Genomic DNA, 23720 nt, shown 5'->3' on the forward strand with positions numbered 1-23720 from the left:
GGATTAATTACATGAGGTAAACGGCACAAGTTGATTAAAAAATTAGGTCAAAGTTGCTGACACTTGGCAATTTTTATCTACAAAAATGTGTTTTATATGTTCACTCTAATAGCTTTTTTTAAATAATTTTTTTTTTTTTGAGATGGAATCTCCCTTGTCATCCAGGCTGAAGTGCAGTGGTGCAATCTTAGCTCACTGTAACCTCAACCTCCCTGGTTCAAGCGATTCTCTTGCCTCAGCCTCCCAAGTAGCTGGGACAACAGGCACCCGCCACCACCCATGGCTAATTTTTGTATTTTTAGTAGAGATGGGGTTTTATCATGTTGGTCAGGCTGGTCTCGAACTCCTGACCTCAGGTGATCCACCCATCTCGGCCTCCCAAAGTGCTGGGATTACAGGTATGAGTCACTGAACCCAGCCTAACAGCTATTATTCTGAAATGTTTAATTCCAATTCCTAAAACATTACTGTGTAATTTAAACACATACTCCAAATGGCTGTGGAGAATCTTATTTTGGAGGAGATCTCATTTTAAAGTTGGAAAAGTGGAATTATCTGAATTTCCCACCCCAAACCAGTTAATGGCAGAAAAGAACACAGGCAACTTGACTCTGGCATAGTACTTTTCACAGAGTCCCAAATCTTGAGGTCAGCAAAAATCATTAGCATGCCACTTATGAAAAAAATATGAAGAAAAATAAATTGAATAGTTTCTCATTAAAGAGGCTAAAACAAACATTAGTTCTTTCCTTCTTGTCCCCACCCCCGGGTGGTGGAAATACTTGTTGATTCTAAGGAAACAAAATTTTCTTCTGTGTTCTGGTGATGATTGGTGAAAATAATTTAAACAAACCACCAGATGTACAGAATAATCAAGATGGACCCATAACAAATAATAGTGAGTGACCACTACAGGGAAATAAGATTAGTGGTGTGACAAACACAGTTCAATATTTACCTTCTAAATTTCAACAGTAGTAAGGTAAATAAAATCCCATTACAACGCTTTCTTAAAATCAACATACATCAAGGTATGTGCAAGAAAAAAAATCAGTCTTTGAAGAAAAAAAAAAATTGCAAATTAAGTAACAGATCCTGTTTTTTTTTTTAAATAAGACTTTTTAATTAAAAAAAAACAAAAAATGGACAAAGTTTAATTAATGGAATAAAACAGGTTAAGCTGGAAGTAAATGCACGAGCTGTTTTACAGGAATGCATAATGTGAGTGACGAAAGAAACAAATATTCTTCCAATTTTCCAGATTATTTGACACCCATTTAAATGAAAGAGGCTATTCCCAAATGGTACACAAATTCATAAGTCTTTATTTTGAAAAAAATTCTTCCAACAGTATTTCACAATGAACAAGAACTTAACCAAATGTATCTATCATACTAAAGCATTTCAGAAATGAATATTGAAATCAGCCTGTAAGTTTTCATCCAATATTTAAAACCACCTCCTGAACTAAAATTGGTCTTCAAAAATCATGGTGTATTAACATTTTCCAAACATGCCCTGCTGACTAGAAGGTCCTGTTATTCTTTCTTTTGAACTTCTCAGTAAGTTTCCTTGTTCCCTATTTCTAGGATTTAAAGTGCAAAGGTACTTTCTATCAGCTATTAGGACAAGTATTCCTTAAGGAAAATAAACTTTTGCAGGAAACAAATCCTGTGCTTGACTAACAGCAAATACAAGTTAAGAAATTTCTGAGCTCTAAACCATGAGGAACCAAAATAAGAACTTTCGGAGTAATAACTCACATTTTTTTCTAAAGCATAGGAAGCTAATTTTGAAGAAATAATGAACAAACGTGGTTGTGCCAAAATAGTTTGCCATAGTTAATTGCTATTTTCTCTTCTTAAAAATAAGGTATAGTCTAAGCTAATGTAGATAAGAAAAGGCACGATACCAACAAATTGTAAAACAAAATACAGCCCCAAGCCATGCACTTTTAGAGTCATGAGTAGGGACAACGAAAAAATTAAGGTGCAAAATAGATGTGAGTTTGCACAATCTTTCAATGAACTGAGTCCCTTAATAGTTTTAATTTAAAAGCATAGGATTTTTCATGTATCTTCAGTCAATTAGAGAGATTTTTTTTTCCTTCTTTAAATTGAAGAATTCCTTTAATAGGGAAGCACAAGATCATACCTACACATCTGGTGAGTCTCAAAATAGAATGATGTGTATTTTATTAAAAGTTTCCAGTCAGGCAGAATCAAGAGTAATCTTCATATATGCATAAGGATATTAACATTTGTAACAATATTTTTAGTAGAAAATTCTATAAACAACTGTTCTCCCAAAGGGACATCCATATAATGGAATCCTGGAGACATTAAAATAATGAGTTAGAGCTGGATGTGGGTAATATGGAAAGACAACCAAGTTAAACAAGAACAAAGTCACAAAACTGAACATTTAAAATAAGGAAGAACAGGAAGAGTCATACAGAGAGAGGTATATATAAAATAAATGATAACATTTCTGAAAGACTATACAAGAATACAAGAAATTATATACCTCTTGGGTGTGAGAATAAAGTCACAGAGGGAGACATACTTTTTGACTTTATGCCCTTTTGCATACTGATAATTTTTAGAAAACATAAGCATATATTATAACAAACAAAAAAACCTTTAAAGTCTTTAAAAAACCTGATTGCAACCAAAGCATTCTATGAAACATTGACTATATAAGATTAGTTTACAACCCCTTGCTGCCTTTAGTTAATGATCATATAGTCAAAATTAGAAGGCTCCTTGGCGTTTGCTTCCTGTCTCTCCACTCAAGATTGAGGGAAGATGCTGAGAATTTAGACTTCAAATTTCATTCTCATTGCTTAAATTGTAACATGCATAACATATCAAGATTTCAGAGAACCGATTAAAAAAATTAAACTATGGGCATTTTAATAACCATTGAAAATATTTTATCCAGCATCACTGTATCTTTTTTATAAAAGCTCAAATCACAACATTCTCTTTTTATCAGCCCCTACAGCCCTATGTTGGACAAGCACAGATTTCAAAAATACACTGAAATATATGTTGAATTTTTATCCACTAGAATAAAATAATCAGAATGGTATGGATTCTTGGCAACAGTCTTCACTGGGAAATACCATTGTCAGCCCAAACTTACACAACTGACTTCAAAATCAGAATAAGATGTGGCATAAGAAGAGCCATTTCCTACCTTCACTATCTATTCAGGATTTGCCAACTCAAAGGCCTTGAAAAGCATGTGAATGTTTGAGACTAAGGAAAACTGAGAGTGGTAAGCTAGTAGCCACCTTAAGAGTACATGCCCCATTTAAAAAAGTTGAAATCAGAATGCAACATTTTAAAATACTGTGCTGGTCAAACAAAACAGAACTGTACACACAATTTAGAGTATAAGCTTTGAATGTACAATCCCTATAAGAGCACAACAATTGGACTTTTTAAAACCATGGTTCACAACACTTGGCTCTTTGCAGATTAAATACCTCAGTGCCCAGTATATCTCTAAAAATGAACAAGTGTCCAAATGCTTGCTGAATGAATTAACAACATAAAAGCTCTTCAAATATTGGATATAATCATCAAATGAACAATAAATGTAATTAATGAGTTGTGGTATTATATGTCCTTACTGTGCTAGAGCTGGTTTGTAAAAGCTTGGGAGAGCCACTGGTCTGCTATCTCTTTAAACCGCATTTAACGACATCAGATTGGCAGGTAAAATCACCATGGAGATAGTATTTATACCACAAATATTAGTAAACCTACAAAACAGGGCCTTTTTTCTTTCGTGAAAGATGGCTGTTAAACATTCAGCAGCACACTAGATTACATCGTTTTTATATATTCGCTTGTTCACAAACAACCACAAGAAAAGTTTAATGTCACTAAATTTTAAAATATAAAAAGATAATTTTAACTAATGAGGATGAATTCAATACAACAGGTTAATTTAATACAAATTTTAATTATACTACCTTTTAAAAAGTAAAACTGTATAGGGCACAAACTGTAACAATAAAGGTGGAATGCTTTACAAAACAGGGGAGTCTGTGATACTTCAGATGAGTCTTCAATTTAAAACATGCTCCACTAGTTACCATATTACTTCTAAAGTTAAAAAAAAAAAACCCAAGAATAAACTGTACTGACTTCATCAAATTATGAAAAGAATTCAAGTGATTGAAGTTTTTTTTAGGTTTACAAGATATAGAATGTAACTTGTTCCGAATTTCAAAATATTAAGAAGGAATGTACTTGTAAGGAAATGTGACAGCATTTTCATCCAAATCTGTTCCCCAGAGCAAAAGCTACCACTAGCTTCACCTCTCTGTGCTTTGCTTCTTTCATCCTAAAAGTATGGGTCCACTGCAGGGACTGGAAGAGTTGAAATATGAAAATCATTTGGCAAGTGACGGTCTAATATATACCCCATACATAATACCACTGCTATTATTACCTTGAAGTAGTTAGTGTTAAAACATCTGCAATTTCAGTTTTTCTCACTAGCAAACACAAAAAAACCTCAGGGGGTAGTATGTTAGAACAAGGGAATACTGTTCTAACAAATTTAAAGTACAGTGGTTCTCAAAGGGTCTGGAGACCCTTAAGGTCTACAACCCTTTCTTTGAAGGGCTGTGAAAGGTCAAACTATTTTCATTGTCCTACTAAGACATTATATATCTTTTTCATTCTCATGATTTCACAAGTGCATAGTGGAGTTTTCCAGTGTGTATACTGGGTAATTTTTTTTTTTAAGTTGGAATGCTCTCACTGCTTTTATTAAGCCAGTTTTTTTTTTAATGCATAAAATGTAAAACATGTTCCTGTTCTCATTAGTTTTTGCTTTGGAAAAGTTATTTTTATCAAAAATGTTATTTATGCTAGCAAGTAGTTTATTATTGTTATATTTAAATAAACATGTTTTAAAAATATCTCAGTATTAATTTTAATACAGTATTTTCTGAGAGATATAACTACATCAACAAAAGCTCTTTGAGGATCTTCAATAAGAGTTATGGTCCTGAGACTAAAATGCTCCAGAGATGTTCGTACAGTGGTAAAGCAGCAGCCAGGTCACCTTCTCCATGTTGCCAATTGGTGGGAACTGTACTAAAGAGTGAGTGAGTGAGAGAGAGAGAAAGTGTGTGTGTGTGTGTGTGTGCGCGCGCGTGCGTGCGTGTGTAAGAGGCAGGGAATCTCACAGGTAAAGAAATGACGTGCTTTTACAAATTAATAGAAGGAATTATTTTTTCATAAAAATAGTAAAATATTCTCTATTTCAAAAAATGAGGAAAAAATGTCTTTAAACTATGTCAAAAGTTTGGATCCCAAAAAAAGATCTTCCTTCCTTAACAGGGATATCTGCAGATTGATACCTGAACAGGAAAAATGATCTGACTAAACCAGTAAGCCAGGAAATTTGGAAGTTTTCAGCCTTGTTACCCTTCCAGGATGTTTTTCTCCTTTTTAGTACTCAACATAATTTTGATGGTCTATATAAAACTAGAACAAATCTGAATATAAAAGTCTAACAAAAGCTAATTTTCTTTAATAGTAAACAGTGAATACCATAAGAAAAACTACTTTAATACTTTTAATACTTTAAAGCTACCTCTCTCTCTTTTTTTTTTTTTAATTCTTTTGAGATAGGATCTCACTTGATCACCCAGGCTAGTGTGCAGTGAAGTGATCACAGCTCACTGCAGCCTCCAAATCTTGGGCTCAAGTGATGTTCCCATCTCACCTCCAGGGTAGCTAGGACTACAGGTTCTGCACCACCATACCCAGCTTGGGTCTCTTCTTAAACTAAACATTTCTATTTTATAAGCACTAATTTAAAGTAAGTAGGAGCTCCCATTTAATTACAAACTTCAGTAGTTACCCAGAAAAAGAAATAGTCTTTAAAACTATTTTGATAACAACTGTTTAATTTACTACTCAGAAGGAAAGCCTGGTAGGTTATTTGGGTAATGGCCTATAATTAGGTGGTATAACTTCATACGCATGAATCAACTGGGACCCAATACAATCTAAAACAGAAATTCAAATATTGTTTCCCTCAATGAAAAGGACTGAGGAAGTCCCCCAAAATGCAGAGATATTTCAAGTCTACATCAACACACACCTGGACCTGTGAAGCATTCATTTAATTCTAAAAGAAGAGGCATACTGCTCAGAAAAGGGGCAGAGATTTCCCAGTCATCTTGCTTATTAAAACGGTTCAGATAAACCACACTTTCAGCTAGATGTACACTGGACAGCAATGTTTTAACAAGTCTAAAACACCATACAGATTTTAAAATACTATGATAACAACTCAGTCATCATTGCAAAAGGCATTCAACATGAATAAAATGTTTGAGGAAATTGATGTTTACCTCTTTGAATACCAAAGCTTTTTAAAAAGTTTTAATCAATTCAAGATAAAACTTTTAAAACATGTACTACATATCTGTGTATGCAATTTCACCTTCATTACCTTGATTACCTAGAGGCACAGTAAAGACCGATCATCAGATGATGTAGTATAGTGATGTCCTCTAGGCTGGCTAGTGGGTCTTACATTAATGGCTTTGGACAGTGTATGCTCCTCAGAGTTTTTTTTCCAGTCGCCTTCCTTGCAAGCCATCCCTTCTAAACTGCTAATATGCTATAGTCTGGACAAGCAAATAATCAAGTTTATTAAAATCTCTCATAAAAACAAATGCATAAGCTCTAACACACAGACTCTGTGATTTATATGGGTTGCTCAGAGGCATTTTTTAAAAAACTATCCCAAGTTTCTGAGTTGCATACTAAACTTAGTATCTTTGCCTTTTTAAACAAAGTATCCCGTAACTTCAAGGTAACACTGAGTTCCAGTTTCTTTCCCCTAAAAAACAAACATAAACAAATATCCTAGATATAATATCGTTTGCCCCAAAAAAGAAGAGAACTGAGGTGCAATAAATGTCACAGTTAATGCATGTCTACTTCCAATACATTCAAAGACAATATTGTTTTTAAAAAGTCAATAGTTAAAATAGGCCTTTTGCAGTCTGAGAATTCAAGATACTTAGAAAAATTTGTAAATACACATACATGCAAATTCTTCATATATACAAATTTCACAAAATTAATAAGCCGCAAAGAAATTAGAAGGATTATGGAAAATCTGACAAGCTACATTTAAATGCTTTACCACTGACATATTCCTGAATGTAGCAGTCATAGTAGTTTTAATAAATTTTCTACATGGCCTTTTTATAAAAAGTCACTAAGAAGTCTTTTAAGAATTCAAGATGTTCTCAATTCACTACTCATATTTAAGGCCACTTTGGTAAAGGCATTGCAGCAAGAACACAAAAACAATAGCATATTTTATAATATTTATTTTTTTCACCTGCAAACTGTAGCAAAACATGATCAGCTTTATTATGCAGACAGGTATCCCTCTACATTTTAAAAGAATTTAGGCATGTATAAATAGAAGAGCTCTTTAGAAAGGAAAAATTCAAGAATGAATAAAACCTTCCAATTTTGACTCTGTAACTTTCCAGTAGCAATGGTTAAAATGATTTTAGGTCATTCATTCCAAGATATACGACAGCACCTTAAAAAGTGGCTGATCTATTTCCCCAGTAACATTTCTCACATAACAATGTGTTAAAGTTACAAATACTGATATGCACAAATAGCTAATTTCTAAGAAAAATATGTACAGTACTGCAGCATAATGAATGTGGTATCTGCAATAACTTAATATTAGCCAATTTTAATATACACGATACCGCTACCCTTTTCTGCCAATTCACAGGTTAAAAGGTGTTACTGGAGCCCTCGGTTTTGCACATATCACCTGGTGTTTAATACACAATGCAGGCTTTTTAAAGACTTCTCTTGTGTTTAAAGCTAAGATCAGTGAAACAAGACAACAGTGCAAGAGGTGGAGAGATGTAATGTAACCACATAAAAGTTCGTTCCAGTAAATTGTCTATATAAGGCTATAAGAAAGGATTGGTTGATGAGCTTCCTGTTGGAAATTGTCCTGTTGGTGCACCAGTCTAAAGGAAAACATAAGACAAATAAAGAGATAAAAGTGGTACATGTACAGAATATAAAAACATTACACTGAATTTAATTTTATTTAATGAGACATTTTGGTTAAGAATTCTTTTTAATTATTGGCAATAGCATTTATTTGTTATTGGCAATATGCTATACAAAACTATTATGTGTCAGGAACTGTGCTATGTCTTTCATAACCATTATTTCACAGAGTTTTTGTAACAGATTCTAGGAAGAATATTAGAATGGTCTTAAAAAGCACTTAGAAAAGATTCAAATGAAACTTCTGACTCTTAAGACCTCTTTTTTATGTTCACTAATTCTTAGGGCCTCTGATAAAGTGTTATTTTGACAAGAAAGCAAATAAGTTTCATATTATAAAACAGCTGAACTACTGTCAATGCTTTAATTTGCAACTAGTTTTTTTAAAAGGTCAGAAAAGCATCACACATAATGGCTCCAAGTCAATTTGTACAATTTTATCATGTCACATCAACAGGATACCAAATACCATCTAGGAATACCATCTAGGAATATTAATATCCTGCTATTCCTAATTTTAAAATAAGATTTAATATTTATTTTTATAAATATAAAATAACTTATAAAGTACTTAATTTTAAATTTTGCTTACCATAAAAGGATTACTAGATACTCCAGCAGCTGCAACTTGACCAAAAGGGGTTACCACTGGCTTTGTTTGTCCAAATGCTGCAAAACCTGCACCTTGTTAAAACAGAACCACCAATTATAACCTATATCTTTAAGAGACAATCTGATGCTTATAAAGCCTCGTAATAACTTTCAGAGAAATTCCTATCAGAGCAACAAAAATAAACTATCAAAGTTAGGTTGTTAGGCCTCAAGCTCTTTCAGATACCAAAGAAAAACTGACGGTAGCATGTCTTAAAATAACTCTTTTTTGAAGGCAGGATCTCACTCTATTGCCCAGGCCAGAGTCCACTGGCATGATCGTGGCTCACTGCAGCCTCAATCTTCAGGGCTCAGGTGATCCTTCCACCTCAGTCTCCTGAGTAGCTGGAACTACAGCCACATGCCACCACACCCAGCTAATTTATATATTTTTTGTAGAGACAGGATTTCATTATGTGGCCCAGGCTGGTCTCGATCTCTTGGGTTCAAGTGATCCACTTGCCTTGGCCTCCCAAAGTGCTGTGATTTCAGGCATGAGCTACCACACCTGGCCAAGAGAACTTTCATTCAGCTCTTTCATTCCAACTTGTCTCAATAACTAAAATTCACAGGATTTCATTACTAGATGAGCTTGTGACTATTTGGGACAGGCCATGCAGACAATGCAATGATTTCTATGTAAACATCACAATATTTTGTAGAAAATACTTTTATTATTTATAGCTCTTCCATGGTCCATATTTCAGATTTTTAAATAACCATTTACTTAAAAAAAAATGTAGTTGTGATTCAAGAATCTTCCAATCTATACACTTTAAACTTGAGCAAATGACAGAAATAGGTAAAAATGGTCAAGTGAATCTTCCCATCTCTTCCTAAAATCAAATAACAAACTCTAACTACAGTAGAGTTATCAAATTAGAAAAGTAGTCTCTTTTACACACACAAAGGTACACATTTCTGTGATGAAAGGAAAAAAAAAACCCAACATTTTAGGTCTATGAAGTCTCCTTTAAAAATCGAGAGGCATATTAGAACATATAAGACAAATCAATCAGAAAAAGGCTCTAGAAACTCTGAGAATGAAGAGATACTCTTTACATAGTCACTGATTTCCCATAAATCGTAACCTGCTCACAAAAGCTTACAAAATCACTTAGTTTTCTGAGGTCCAAATCACCAAAAGCTTTTATTTTTGTGTAGTTAAATACTCAGTAGAAAATGCTATAGCATTCATTAGAAAAGTTTTTCTGCCCAAGTACACAACATTATGATATAAAAAGAATAAATAAAATGAACTTACAGCTTGCCAAATGTTAGATCTTACCATTGGGCTGTTGAGAAAAAGCTGTCTGTTGAGGGAAAGCTGCTTGGGCCGGGAAGGCAGGCTGCTGGAAGCTGCCACTAAAGCTGGTAGGAAGACTGTAGGGAGCAGGAGTGCCAAATCCCGTGGGCATGCTCATGGATGCAGTGCCAAAGGTTGCCGCTGACAGGAGAAGAGAAGGGCTGATCAGTTACATAAAACAGGACATGTTTTGTTTCTTATAACATTGTAAAAAAGACATCATCTACCTTGAAAAATACTAGGATGTACATTAAAGGCAGTGTTAATTCCAAAATTCCAACAAAGTTACCAATGAATTTTAGTGCTACACTGTTTTAACATCACCTGTAGAAATTTTGTTCTCCTAAAACCCAGTGCCCAGAATGAAACTACTAAAGCCGAAATTTGAAATCCCAAGAAAATTTCTCAAATTATAAATTCAAATCTAAACAGTAGTCTTTTTAAAGGCTCATCATCATGCAATTCACATGTATACTAGTGAATGTATACTAGTATACATTTTTGCTTTTAGTTTTGTTTTGCTATATGTAGTAAAATAACAGCCAAAATTTAATCTACTGAAGTATCTGCCATAACGTAATATGTGTTCCTGGAAAAAAATTTAAAAATCACCGAAAAATAATTCGTTAAAAAGAATAGGACTTATAGGAAAAACAGGGTTAGTTAGAGGCAGACCACTCAGAACCTATGCAGCTTTATAACTACAGCCAGAGAGAAACAGAGAGAAATTCTATTAACAACACTAACACAATTAAAGGACATGTTCCTATTAAATCAATTATATGGATATATATACACACATATGGACTCCCACCCTCTTCTGGAAGGTAAATAAAGACAGCTTTGGAAGACTGAAGGAAGGTTAGGGCAGCTGAGCTATTGAAATTAGTGGGAAATCCACAAAGACTGCATTCTTAGAAAGAATGCAGAATGAATGGCCATAGTGTTCAATGCTACTGTACTCTTCCTTGCCTTGTCATGTCTAGCTGGTATTACTTCGTGGACAAGGTATCACCACATTGGGGGAAATGTGTGTTATCAACTGCTACATATGTGGAATGCTGCCGTAATTTCCCTATTACTAATCACTTAGGAACTAAAGTGCGTTATAGAAACATATGCAATAACAGAGCAGTATGTTATTTATTACTAGTGAATATTAAAAACAGAACGGCCAACTATATGTTCTAGGAAGGGTCTCAGTAAAATAAGAGCCAATAATGTTGCTTTAAATACAGACTACTAGTAATTACATAATGAAATATTCTTAGCATGATGCAATCAAAATAACATGCTAATTCACTAAATTTACTGATTTTAACAAATTTACCAATTAGATCACTGATTTAATGCACAGAAATTAAACACTAAAAATGTTACACAGAATGTCTTTCCCATTTTTAAAAAGCTGAAAAACAAGTAATTGATGTTGTCCAACGTAATCCCTGTAGTCGTAATGTTTATAACAATGCAATTTTGCTCGATGAACCTAATTAGAATATCAAGAAAATTACTATTTTATTATTGATGAGAAAAAAAGGAAAAACAGGCCATCGGGAAGCAAGTGAATTAAAGAATAATAAGCACACTGCAAGGGTAACGGGAGGGCTTCATAACAGACAAAAATGCATTGACATAACTGACAAATGACTTTAAAAGAGCACTAAAAAGCAAAACTTGGATACAGTTAAGCAAAACCAAACTCCATGAAATAATGCATTAAAATGATTTGCTATATCAAAAAGGCGACAAAGTATCATGAATTCAAACTCAAGAAAAAGAATCATAACGGCTATTAACATTCTAATGTGACCATGTAGGTAAGCAGTAATGCTTTTCAGCATTTACACATAAATCACTACAAAATATTTTCATGGAATTTTAAATACAATGTAATCTGAAAGCCACACATCCATGCCCACTCCATTTTAAATGTGAAAGCCACACATCCATGCCCACTCCATTTTAAATGTGAAAGCCACACATCCATGCCCACTCCATTTTAAAACACGGAAAAAACTTAATTCCACATGCAGGGATCCAGAACACTAGCAGAAGCTTCCACAAGCAGGTAGACAAATTGCCACACAAATCTAGATATTAATTGTGGCCACCTACCAAAATGAGCGTGAGGAAACACTTGAGAATGCATTGCTCCAGAAAGGCCTTATGGAAAGCCATAAAGAGACCAATGTCAATTAACTTGTGGATAACTATTGTTAAAATAAAAGTAAATCTGTTTCATTAGAGTTATAAAATTAGAGTATACTGTTGCTAAGGGGGTAGCATAATACATAACAAAAGCGCATTTACAAAATAAGCCTTTTAACTCATGAAACTAATATTTATACTGTTTGAAATAAAGGGGAGATTAGAATAATACATAACAAATTAAGAAACAGTGATGAAATCAATTTTTTAAACAAATAAGCATCAACTTTTTAATAGTCATTAAAAAACGCTTTGTAGGCATCATAAGCTACATCTAAATATGCTGTTCATAGAATCATCTGAAATTATCCAGCATCTACATTTGGGATCGAAACCAAGTCTTGGGAGACAGCGCATGAACAATGCTAGATTGTTTTATTTACAATTCAGCACATTAACTAGAAATACACGAATAACTCAAATGAACTAATTAAGTCTTACAAGGGAAAAACTATTAAATATACTAGTTCATAAGAACGGTAAACAGTATTTTCAGGTTAAAATATAAAGGCTGAAAAGGAGAGAAAAAAGCAAAACGGATCTTGTATAGATCTTACTCACCTGGCATGTTTGAAGATAGACAGGTTACATATAAATTAATAGAAAGTAATCCTAGATTGTTAAATACTAGAACCTTTTTTTGTTTAACAATCTGAAGTAAGATTGTCTCTAAAATATATTTCCATGCATTTAAAATCAGAATACTTTTAAAACTGGCATAAGAATGATTAAGAAATTGAATGGTTCTGAGTTGTGGTTCTGTCATTTTCTAGCTGCATAATGTTACTTTATTTTATAAGCTTGTTTCCTCATTTGCAAATGGAGTAGAGGTACAGAGATATTAGTATCTACACTTCAAGCTGCTGTGAAGAGTAAATGCAACAAGGAATTAAAGTGTTGGGCAGTAAATACTGAATAAATGTAACTTTCTTGCAAACTTAAAAAAGTATCACTATGTTCCAAATACAAAAAAAAGGTTAATTGAGGGAGATGGGTCTGTGAAAAATAAATGTGACCCTTATAGTTATCTCCTTTCTTAAAGCACTTTACAGGTTCGGAGCAGTCCTGCATTAATGACATTGGTTAAACTGTGTTTATTCCAGCATTTCCCACATGTATTTAGACACAGAATTCTTTCCATAGAATTTTGCTAACAACATTACAGGAGACACATTTCACAAAATACACTGGCAAAAACTGACTTTTAGACAACAGTGACTGTTAGCCAATATTAATCAATGTACCTCAGTCTGCAACAAGATGCCCCCCAAGCTCTGGTCCTGAACTGCTATAAATTTTTTTTAGACTTTATACAACTTTTGGAAATATAATTCACATACGACACACAATTCATTCACTTAGAGAGTTCAATTTTTTAAAATATATTCTCAGGGTTGTACAACTACCATCACAATCTAATTTTAGAATATTTTCATCCCCCCTCAAAAGAAATATCATACCTATCAGCTGTCATTTCCCATGCTGCCCTACCACTACTAAAATCACAGCCCCTGGCAATCATTCATCTACTTTTTCTTTCCATTTCCGGATATTTCATACGAATGGCACCACAAACATGTGGCCTTTTGTGACTAGTTTCTTTCACTCTGCAGAATGTTTTCAAGGTTCATCATGTTGTAGCATGTATCAATGCTTCATCGCTTTTTATTATCAAATAATTTGTCATTGTATAACTATTCAACATTTGGTTTCATCAGTTGATGGACATTTGGGTTGTTTCTACCGTTTAGCAATGATAAATATTGATGCTATGAACATCTGTGTACAAATTTTTGTGCAGATGTATGTTTTCATTCTTCTTTTGTATACTCCTAATAGTGGCACTAAGTTACATGGTAACTCTATGATGACCATTTTGAGGAACTGTCAAAATGTTTTCCAAGGGGTTGTACCATTTTATATTCCCACAAGCAATATATGAGGTTTCTAATTTCTCTACCTCCTCGCATTGTTCATCATTGTCTTTTCTTTTACTGACCATCTGTATCCCTTCTTGGAGAAATGTCTATTCAAATATTTTGTTCACTTTTTAATTGGGTTGTCTTTTTATTTAGTTGTAAGAGTTCTTTATATATTCTGAATACAAGTCCCTTATCAGATGTATGATTTGCAAATATTTTCTCCATTATCAAGTTTTCTGTTGTGTAAATTTTTACAACTTTCCTGTCTTTTTTTAATTACTAATTTGGTAATTTTTACTTCTGGCTCCTTTTTAAAATACCAACTGTAGAGTATTAAATATTAGAGATGTCCAACTATTAAGAGTAAACTGAGAATGAGAGACCACAGGGAGAGTAAATCACCAATGCTATAAACAAAATATGTCCTTCGTAGCTCAAGGTAATTCTCTACTTAGGGTTTTTTCTTCGCTTTTCGTCAGCTGCCTCCAACCCTTTTTTGTATTAATCCTCACTTTTGGAATATGCTAGGTAAGTGAGGTGAGCCTAATGGATATTTAGATACAAGGAATATTTCATAATGTTAATTTGTGAATGTTTGATCAATGTGAAACTAAAGTATAAATACGGAGGTAACCGTACTGGAACAAAAATAGTGTTGGTTCAGAAGTATTCTGGGTGTTAAAATCAGATCAGCCATTACTGAATTTTGAAACTTTAAGGCAAATTAATTAAATCTTAGCAAATCGATTTCCATCTAGGTAATAAAACAAAGATATGAGGGTTAGATGCCATCCAACAGGCTCTGCATTTCTGTAAGTTCCTTTCCTTGGGGAAAAAACATCTTTGAAACCATTCATTCATTAACTGCTAGGAAATGATGACTATTCATTCAGTGACAAAGAAGAGACCTAAGAGTTATAAAAATTTACCACTATTTAAAAATTATTTTACCTCTATTAATTAGATTTAAGAGCTCTAGGGGAGAAAAAAGAATCCTAAATATCACAGAATCCTAAAATTAGGCCATAATAGGTAACCTCCTAATGAGAGTTCCTATGTAACATTACAGTTTTTAAAAAAGCTAAAGCCTCAAAGTTTTATAAATCCAGAAAAAATGATTATTCAAATGTTATTTTAAGAATGATCATGGTGCAGTGGCTCACACCTGTAATCCCAGCACTGTGCAGGGGCCAAGGCAGGTAGATCACTTGAGGCCAGGAGTTCAAAACCAGTCTAGTAAACATGGCAAAACCCCACCTCTACTAAAAATACAAAAATCAGCTGGGTGTGGTGGCATACACCTGTAATCCCAGCTACTCAGGAGGCTGAGGCATGAGAATCGCTAAAACCCGTGAGGGAGAGATTGCTGTGAGCTAAGACTGCACCACTGCACTCCAGCCTGGGTGACAGAGTGATAATCTGTTATAAAATATATATAGATAAAACTTTTCAAATTTCACATAAAACTATTATGCAATAACCCCCCTCCTCAATTTTTTTTTTTTTTTTTTTTTGGAGACAGAGTCTCACTCTGTCACCCAGGCTGGCATGCGGTGGCACAATTACATCTCACTGCAGCTTTAACCTCCTAGGTTCAGGTAATCCTCCCACCTCGGCCTCCTGAGTAGCTAGGACTACATGTGCCTGCCACCATGTATTTTTTGTACAAACAGGGTTTTGCCATGTTGCCCAGGCTGGTCTTGAACTTCTGGGCTTCAAGCAACCCACCTGCCTTGGCTTCCCAAAGTGCTAGGATCAAAGAGTGCCTCAAAATATAATTTCACAGTGTTAATATATTAGTTTATTTTTGAGACAGAGTCTCATTCTGTCTCCCAGGTTGGAGTGCAGTGGCACAATCTTAGCTCACTGCAACCTCTGCCTCCTTGGTTCAAGTGATTCTCCTGCCTCAGCCTCCCGAGTAGCTGGGACTAGAGGCGCATGCCACTGCACCTGGCTAATTTTTGCATTTTTAGTAGAGACAGGGTCTCACCAGGTTGGTCAGGCTGTTCTCAAACTCCAGGCTTCAGATGATCGACCTGCCTCAGCTTCCCAGACTGCTGGATTACAGGCATGAGGCACTGTGCCTGGCTAGTGTTAATATATTTAAAGGTCACAAAAAATTCTTAAATAATATTAATTTTGATGGTATAAAACACTAGAAATTCTTAAGCATAGTGCATTTGTCAAAGTATTGTTTGTATTTCAGCTTCAACAGAAACATATGCAGTTAATGTTTAAGTGATTTGGTCAATTCAATAATAATCTAATAAAGGTGATCAATGTGATAAATTCAAAATGACTTATAATGGAAAAAATGTATTACCTTGAAATAAACATTTGTAGATACAGTAGTTTTACCTTTCTAATAAATTTTTGTTACTTAGTACTAAAATTATCTTATATCATCTAAACATGTTATTTTATATCCTATGTAGAACTTCAACTTTTATAAAACTTTCATACTCTAAGTAAAATAAGCAAAAAAAGCCCTTAACTCTAATGATAGAACCAACGCAGAGGTATAGTCATGAAAGAAAAATAATAGGTCTGATTTACTGAGCATATGCTGTAATGCAAAGACCATACAGGATAAATTTGCATCATCTAATTTCATAACAAACCTGCCAGCAAGAGAATATTGTTCACATCGTACAGAGAGGGACAACAGAAAGGCTCAGAAACATTAGGTCAACATGATTAGCCTCAGTCAAGGCATAATTTGAGCTTCCATTCATCAGTTCTTAAATGAGGTTATGTATCTATGAAATAGCATCTTGTGAACAGATTTATCACAATAAATGTTTGAACATCCTCCTATCATTCTTACCCCACTCATTAAAAGAACAAAATTCAAAAGACTTTCTTATGGTCAACCAGCAAGTAACTATAAATCAGAACTCAAACACAAGTTTGGCTGGCTGTTCTCAAAATATGTCCAATTAACTTTTCTGGGCCTGTTCCCTCAGCTGTCACACAATTAAAATATTTATTCGATGAGAGCTGAGTGGATTAAATGAGGCAATACACAAAAATCCATTGTATCATGAGACATTTTACAAACTCAGTCCGCTAAATCAAAACAGTATACTAAGAAACAGAAACACTGCACATCTCATGCACCTGATGAAGAAATGCTATGAATAAAAATTTAAAACAATCATTCATCAGGTACACTTGAATTAAAAGAAACCATTTATAAAAAGATAAATTTTGTGTGAAATTCAAATATTTACCAAACATCTATTATGCTAGTTGCCAACAAAGTATAAGTGAAGACATTTATGTGAAAAGAAAATAGTTAGGTTCAAACTCCTAATATTGCGATTCTTAATCTTGTTAATGACAAAGAGATTTACTAAAAACTAGTAATTCTTAATGGTTTAATTTGATTACAATGTTACAAGTACCTAATCTCTCAAGATTTCATATCAACAGTTGCCATAATGGAGTTTAGGCTTTAGTTCTACATTATTGTGGCAAATACACAAAAACAAAGCATACAAACTCTACATTTAATGGATACTCAGCCATACCACATGCACCTGCTGACATTCCAAGATGATGGCAAATATCTCTGGTGTTTAAGGTAATACGACAAAAATCAGAGATATAACATGAGAAAGATGTGACTGGCTTGCAGTATGAATCAAAAAGAAAAAAGGGAGAAAATAAAGAGAAATTAAGGGAAAAAATTATCAAGACAAAAATATTCAGTATTATACCCACAGCTAAATCAAGTTTGTACAACTTAAAAAATGTTAACACGTGAAAGAGAGATTCACTAGAAAAAGACCTAATTATTAAGAATTCATGAAATAAAGTAATTTGATGCAATCTCATAGGGAAAATAAAAACTTCTCTTAAGAAGCTTCCATTAAGACTGCATGAGTTAAAACCAGTAATTCTGAAACCAGACCACTAAATACGTCTAAATTGCTCTGTTCAAGTTCCATCTCTGTCATAAATTCTCTGTAGAGTCTCATCTCCACGTCTGGCCTTCCCTACCTGAAAAAATGAAAGCTTTAACTGGAAAGGGTAGACACTAGATAATTTCTAAGGTCTCTCTCAACTGTTAAATTCTAGGATTTTATAAACTTTCAGCTAGAATTTGTCTTTATGGAGAAATTCTTCTATCCATTTGCCACTCACTTCACTAAGAAAGAGGCCCCATTTTCTGGTGTTCTTCACATGATGTTTTTGTTGATAAATACCTTCCCCAAAGCTTACTGTTCCACTGACTGTCTCTTTTTCTTACCTGTTGCTCCTCTGGCATTGGTCTGAAATGGATTTGTAGAAGATGCCACAGAAGGACCAGCAGCAGCAACAAATGGATTTGTGGAAGGCGTAGCTTTAAAAAATTATAAAATACACTATAAAATCCTAATACATTTTGTATTTAAGATTTAAATTATTTGTTCATTATATTTATCAAGATAGAAAACTTAAGGATTCTGATAACAAATCATTGCTTTGATTCCTAAGAAAATGCTACACAATATATAGTTGGGTTCTTTATAAAAACCAGTGTATATACCAAAAGCACATACCTCCAAATGGAGCAGGCACACTTGATGAAGCAGGTTGTGTCTGTGCAGAAGCACCCACTGGCACTGTTCCAAAAACATTGCTGAGAACAAACATTGAAAGAGTTCATTTTTGTTTGTTTGTTTTTTTAAAAGAAAATAAAAGAGAGAAAGTAAGGATAATCAATCTACAGGGTAGCCATAAAATAATGAACATATCATGTATCACAGCATCAATATCAACACAAAGAAAATTAAGACATATTTAAGTGTAAAGATATAATAAACAACTGTTACTTAAGAATAAGTCATTTAAAAAAGAATAGTCATTTAAAAAATCAAAAATACAAGTAAAACTGTATGTGTAGTGGGGAGGAATAGGACTATTAGAATGACCAGTACAGTTTAATGCCACTATCTTAATTAATATTCACGTTAAGACTCCAGCAAGTTTTACTTGCCATTGTTTTTGCACCATCAATACAAATGTCAATTACTCAAAAGGTAAACAATCTCTCATAATTATTATTAAGAAAGTTTTAACCTCATAGACCCCATGAAAGGGTCTCAGGTACCTAAAACATTCTACAGACCATACTTTGTGAGCCCCTAATGTACTGTAATGCAGTATCAATAAATCATGTATTATATATAAAACATACGTTTCCAGACTTTATGTTTCCAGAAGTGTTAAAATCCTAACATTTTTCTCTAGAAAAGATATTAAAGGAAAATAAGCTACTAGAATAACAAAAGAAAGCAGTAAATATAATCCATAGGAATGGAAAACAGAGATGAATAAAACATTGTTATAGGTAAATCTCTTGTATTTCTGAGACTATTTCCACAACTCCTAAATAAAGGTAAGACTAGAAGAGTTTTTTAAAAGTGTCATGTCCTTAAAATGTGTTAGATTTCCTGCTGCCAAGAATTCTAACAGATATATTTGAACAGAATAGCAGATGTGCTTACTTATAAATACGGGGATGACACTGAAGAAATATAGAACTGATTTTGGGCTTTGGTGCAAACACTTCTAAAAGTCCGTATTTACTGTAATACAGTACTTTCACTGTTTAATTTTCATGACTAAAAACTGTATTTTTAAAGTATTTTTTTGACTACTAAATGGATTCTCTGAGTACAATCTGCAAATAAGTGTCCATTTTGAGATGTGTACATGCTGTCAAATATGTTTTAGTGTTCAAGGACAAAACATAACAAAAATGTCTGATTCGATAAAATCAGAAAAATTATTGAATAATTTTTCTGAAATTTTTCTGAAAAGATAAAATTATCACAATTATTCAAGGATTATAATTAGCAAATTAAATTCAAATTTACAAATATATTCAAGAATTTTTAAATTATACTTTGAAACGTCATTTTTTAAATTGATTATTCAAAGCTGGAAAAAAAAACACAAAGCAGGAGGGCTAGCTAAGACAAGGTACCTGCTAGCATTACTTGTGGAAGTATACGCATTACTGGAGGTGGCTGCAGAACTGAAAACGCTGTCTAGTTCTGCCAGAGCTGCATACTTGTCTGAAGATGCACTTGACTGACTGGGAACTGAAACCACAGAACCAACAGGAGCTTTACCTGTGGTCCCAAAGCCACTTCCCTGATCACCACCTGGGAATGAACAAAATCAAGTTACACCAAAACTTTAAAGTTATGCTTTCAACTTATCAACCACATTTGGCATGAAACATGTGTAAACTTAAAATGGAATCAGCGCTAAGCAGGACTCCAAAGCCTTAATCGAATAAATAACCTGACCACACTGGAAAGGATTAGTTGTTACACATAACACTGTGGTAAAGACAGAATACTTTTCTTAACAAAAATTAAGACTCTGCACCAAAAAAAAAAAAAAAAAAAAAAAGTCTAGATTATGCCTAAGAAAGAACTCAAGTATTATTACATTAACTCATCCAAGATGGGTAGATCTTGTTCAAGTGAACATATAAATTCATGTAACGCTAAACCTAATGTGAACAACCTATCAATAATGTCATTTCCCCAGCATTCTCCTAGAGTCAGTAATAATGGGAAACACTTTCTGAGCACTTACTATGTGCTGGGCACTGTTCTAAATGACTTACATGCAGTAATTATAGAACACAACTCCATGAGTTCAATACTTATAACCATCCTCATTTTGGAGAGGAGAAAAACAGGCCCAGATATCAGAATGGAGAATTCCATTTAGCAACACACTCCTGCTATTCACCACTGCCATATGCATTTTTAGAGGCTACTAGCCATAAGATAAAACTGGATATAAGAATATACTATAAAATTCATCAATTTTTTTAAAAAGAAAAAACCCACCAAGATGTTAACAGAAAATCGTTCAAAGTAAATATATTATAGAAACCACCAAATAACCCCCCATTCAGCTCTGCCAATGGAGTTTCTTGGCTCTTTATAGCCAAAGAAAAGTAAAGCATGCCTTCTATGACAAAATAAAATTTTTCTCAACTATTAAGACTGAAAGTTTACAAATCAGCTTCTATGTCTTCAGTTTTATGGTTGATCTTTCAGGTCCAAAATGTGCCAAGTGAAGTGTTTTTTTTTTTTTTTGAGACAGACTCTCACCTTGTCACCCAGGCTGGAATGCAGTGGTGTGATCTCGGCTCACTGCAACCTCCCCGTCCTGGGTTCAAACAATTCTCCTGCCTCAGCCTCCTGAGTAGGTGGGATTATAGGCACCTGCCACCATGCCCAGCTAATTTTTGTATTTTTAGTAGACGGGGATTTCACCATGTTGGGCAGGTTGGCCAGGCACAGAGGTTCACACCTCTAATCCCAGCACTTTGGAAGGCTGAAGTGGATGGATCATGAAGTCAAGTGAACATTTTATTCAAAATGACAGTGTAGCCAAAACTTCTATACAACAACTGAGAAAAGTATAACATGTCCAGATTTTAATAAATATAACCAAATTAAGAGCATCGTTTAACACAAATTTGTATTTGTTTTGTTTAAAGCTCGATACCTTGCCCGGCACTGAAGATATTGTCTAAATTAGCAAGTGCTGCATATTTGTCTGCTGTCTGTAAACCAGCTTTATTCGTAGAAACTTTACTAACAGCTGATGCTGTTTGATGACTCTGGGAAGTATTGAAGGTTCCAAAATCAGCACTGGAGGATTTGGGGAAGTTATCAAAATGAGCAAAATTAGCATTTACTGATGCAGCACTTCCACCTGTAACAGAATAAACAGAGCACTTGAAATTTCTAAGCTTTTCCTAATACCCTCTCGTAGACTGTATGATCATTTCTTCCTAAATTAAATGTCCTATAAACAATCCCACAACCTTAAAATCAATGACTGGCAAAGGCTTTTGACTACAAGTGACATTTTATAATTTGTAAAAGTAGATTTCTCAAAGGTCTTGGCAACATGTAAAATAACATGTTTCTGTTTATTACCTACCATGCAATGAAAAATTAATTTATGAGGAGGTAACTCCATGCTACCTGGTTTGAGATTCAGTTACTTTCTAGTCCAAATATGCTATAGCCTTTTACTAGCTCTCCCTAAACAGATTGCAAACAAGATGCAAAGTATCTTACTTGAAGAATTTCAAACTTTTGTGACTCCATGGTGACATAGTTTAAAAAAATATCAGGGGTAGCGATTAACAACATGTAAAATGTGTTACAGTGATACAGAATTTTTTAAAAGATGGTCATTGACATTTACACTTACTTCACATTTAATTCCACATAATAATTTAATGTGTATACAATATCATGATGTTCACCATAAAATCATGCCCTACCATATAGGTCAAGGCATTAAAATTATAGTACATAATACATTATAGCAATTTTTGACTTTATAAACCACAGTTCATCTAATGGCCACTATTGTGTATATCTTGTTAAATCTTTAAAGTCTGTTCTCTATTATAGAGACCTCCTTTAAGTACTACCAAAAGACTAAAACCAGTATATTTCATTCTATGTTTTTGATCCTACACCTTTGGGATATTAGTTCTTTATTTCTAAACTTTGGTTTCAGCAATCAAAATAGTATATATGCATAATTATACATTAAAGTAATAGAAAAGACAACGGCAGATAATTTTAAAACAGAATTCATGAACCTCTATTAAAAAATATGAACACTTTCTATCAAACAGGTTTTTATACATTCTAAAACAAATACATAATGATAAAATTTCTTTCAGGAGTTAAGTTTCAATTAAAGCTAAGTAATATATGTTGGTATGTAAAAGACTGTGACCTGTTACAAGGAGCTGGCAAACAAAGTGCATACTAAACTTTCAAAATTCATATAAAGAATATTATTTCAAATTATTAATGATTAAACCAAGTAACTCTTTGTCTACTACTGTGTTCTCTAACTCTGAGTTTAATAAATAGAGTTGGAAGAGATCTTTACGAAGGATTATTACTAAAGATTAACAATCTACAATTGGAAAAACCCTTGAAGTATAGCAAAAATATACAAATTAGTATAAGATGCCTACTTGACAACAGAACTTACTGTGGGTAGCCTGAAGAGGAAAAGCTGAAGTAAATTCACCAAAACTGCAGCTAGATGAAAGCATTCTAAATGCTGGACAGCCAGAAATTATGTAAATGATGAAAGTTAAAGGAAAAAAAAAGAAAATTGAAAGAAAAGGCTTTAAGATAATACATAATACATAGAGTTAAAAGGTGAAAGAAAAGTAATCAGCCAAAGATCTAAATAAGGGTTCAATGAATTTCCAAAAACAGCACAATTTATAGAAAGAGTATTCAATGTTTAAAGACCAATTCCTGCACAGAAAACTATTTCCAAGTTTGACTTAAGTGATCATTAATCTACTCTTGTCTAATTAACATTTAAAAATTTTTCTCAAGCTTGTTGCCCTGAAAATTACTTACATTTTTCACTCTGTGGAAGCAATTAGCTTCCTTTATTCAGAGGTATAATGTCAGCCTAAATCAATAGATTCTATGAACCTTAAAAAACTTACAGCATTGG

General features: G+C 33.6%; 1 protein-coding gene across 9 annotated transcripts in view; it reads right to left on the reverse strand.

Annotated features, from left to right (window-relative positions):
• Nucleotides 1–1304: 1304 nt before the first annotated feature.
• AGFG1 (ArfGAP with FG repeats 1) overlaps nucleotides 1305–23720 on the reverse strand; it is a 71409-nt gene continuing 48993 nt past the window's right edge. For 2 of the 9 annotated variants that reach the window (XM_021666425.2, XM_021666413.2), the window contains 8 exons: nucleotides 21717–21926; nucleotides 20167–20347; nucleotides 18737–18816; nucleotides 18445–18537; nucleotides 12175–12222; nucleotides 10039–10197; nucleotides 8692–8783; nucleotides 1305–8053 (listed from right to left, as the gene is read on the reverse strand). In XM_021666425.2, the coding sequence (XP_021522100.1) occupies nucleotides 7994–8053; nucleotides 8692–8783; nucleotides 10039–10197; nucleotides 12175–12222; nucleotides 18445–18537; nucleotides 18737–18816; nucleotides 20167–20347; nucleotides 21717–21926 (923 nt within the window). In that variant the 3' untranslated portion in view covers nucleotides 1305–7993. Of the gene's footprint in view, nucleotides 8054–8691; nucleotides 8784–10038; nucleotides 10198–12174; nucleotides 12223–18444; nucleotides 18538–18736; nucleotides 18817–20166; nucleotides 20348–21716; nucleotides 21927–23237; nucleotides 23310–23720 lie in introns of all 9 variants that reach the window. The other 7 variants (XM_021666427.2, XM_021666421.2, XM_021666399.2 and 4 more) reach the window with 6 other exon arrangements.

Source organism: Aotus nancymaae, unplaced genomic scaffold (genome assembly GCF_030222135.1).
Source record: "Aotus nancymaae isolate 86718 unplaced genomic scaffold, 86718_ANA_hifiasm-v0.15.2.pri h1tg000008l, whole genome shotgun sequence".
NCBI classification, from domain to species: Eukaryota; Metazoa; Chordata; class Mammalia; order Primates; family Aotidae; genus Aotus; species Aotus nancymaae.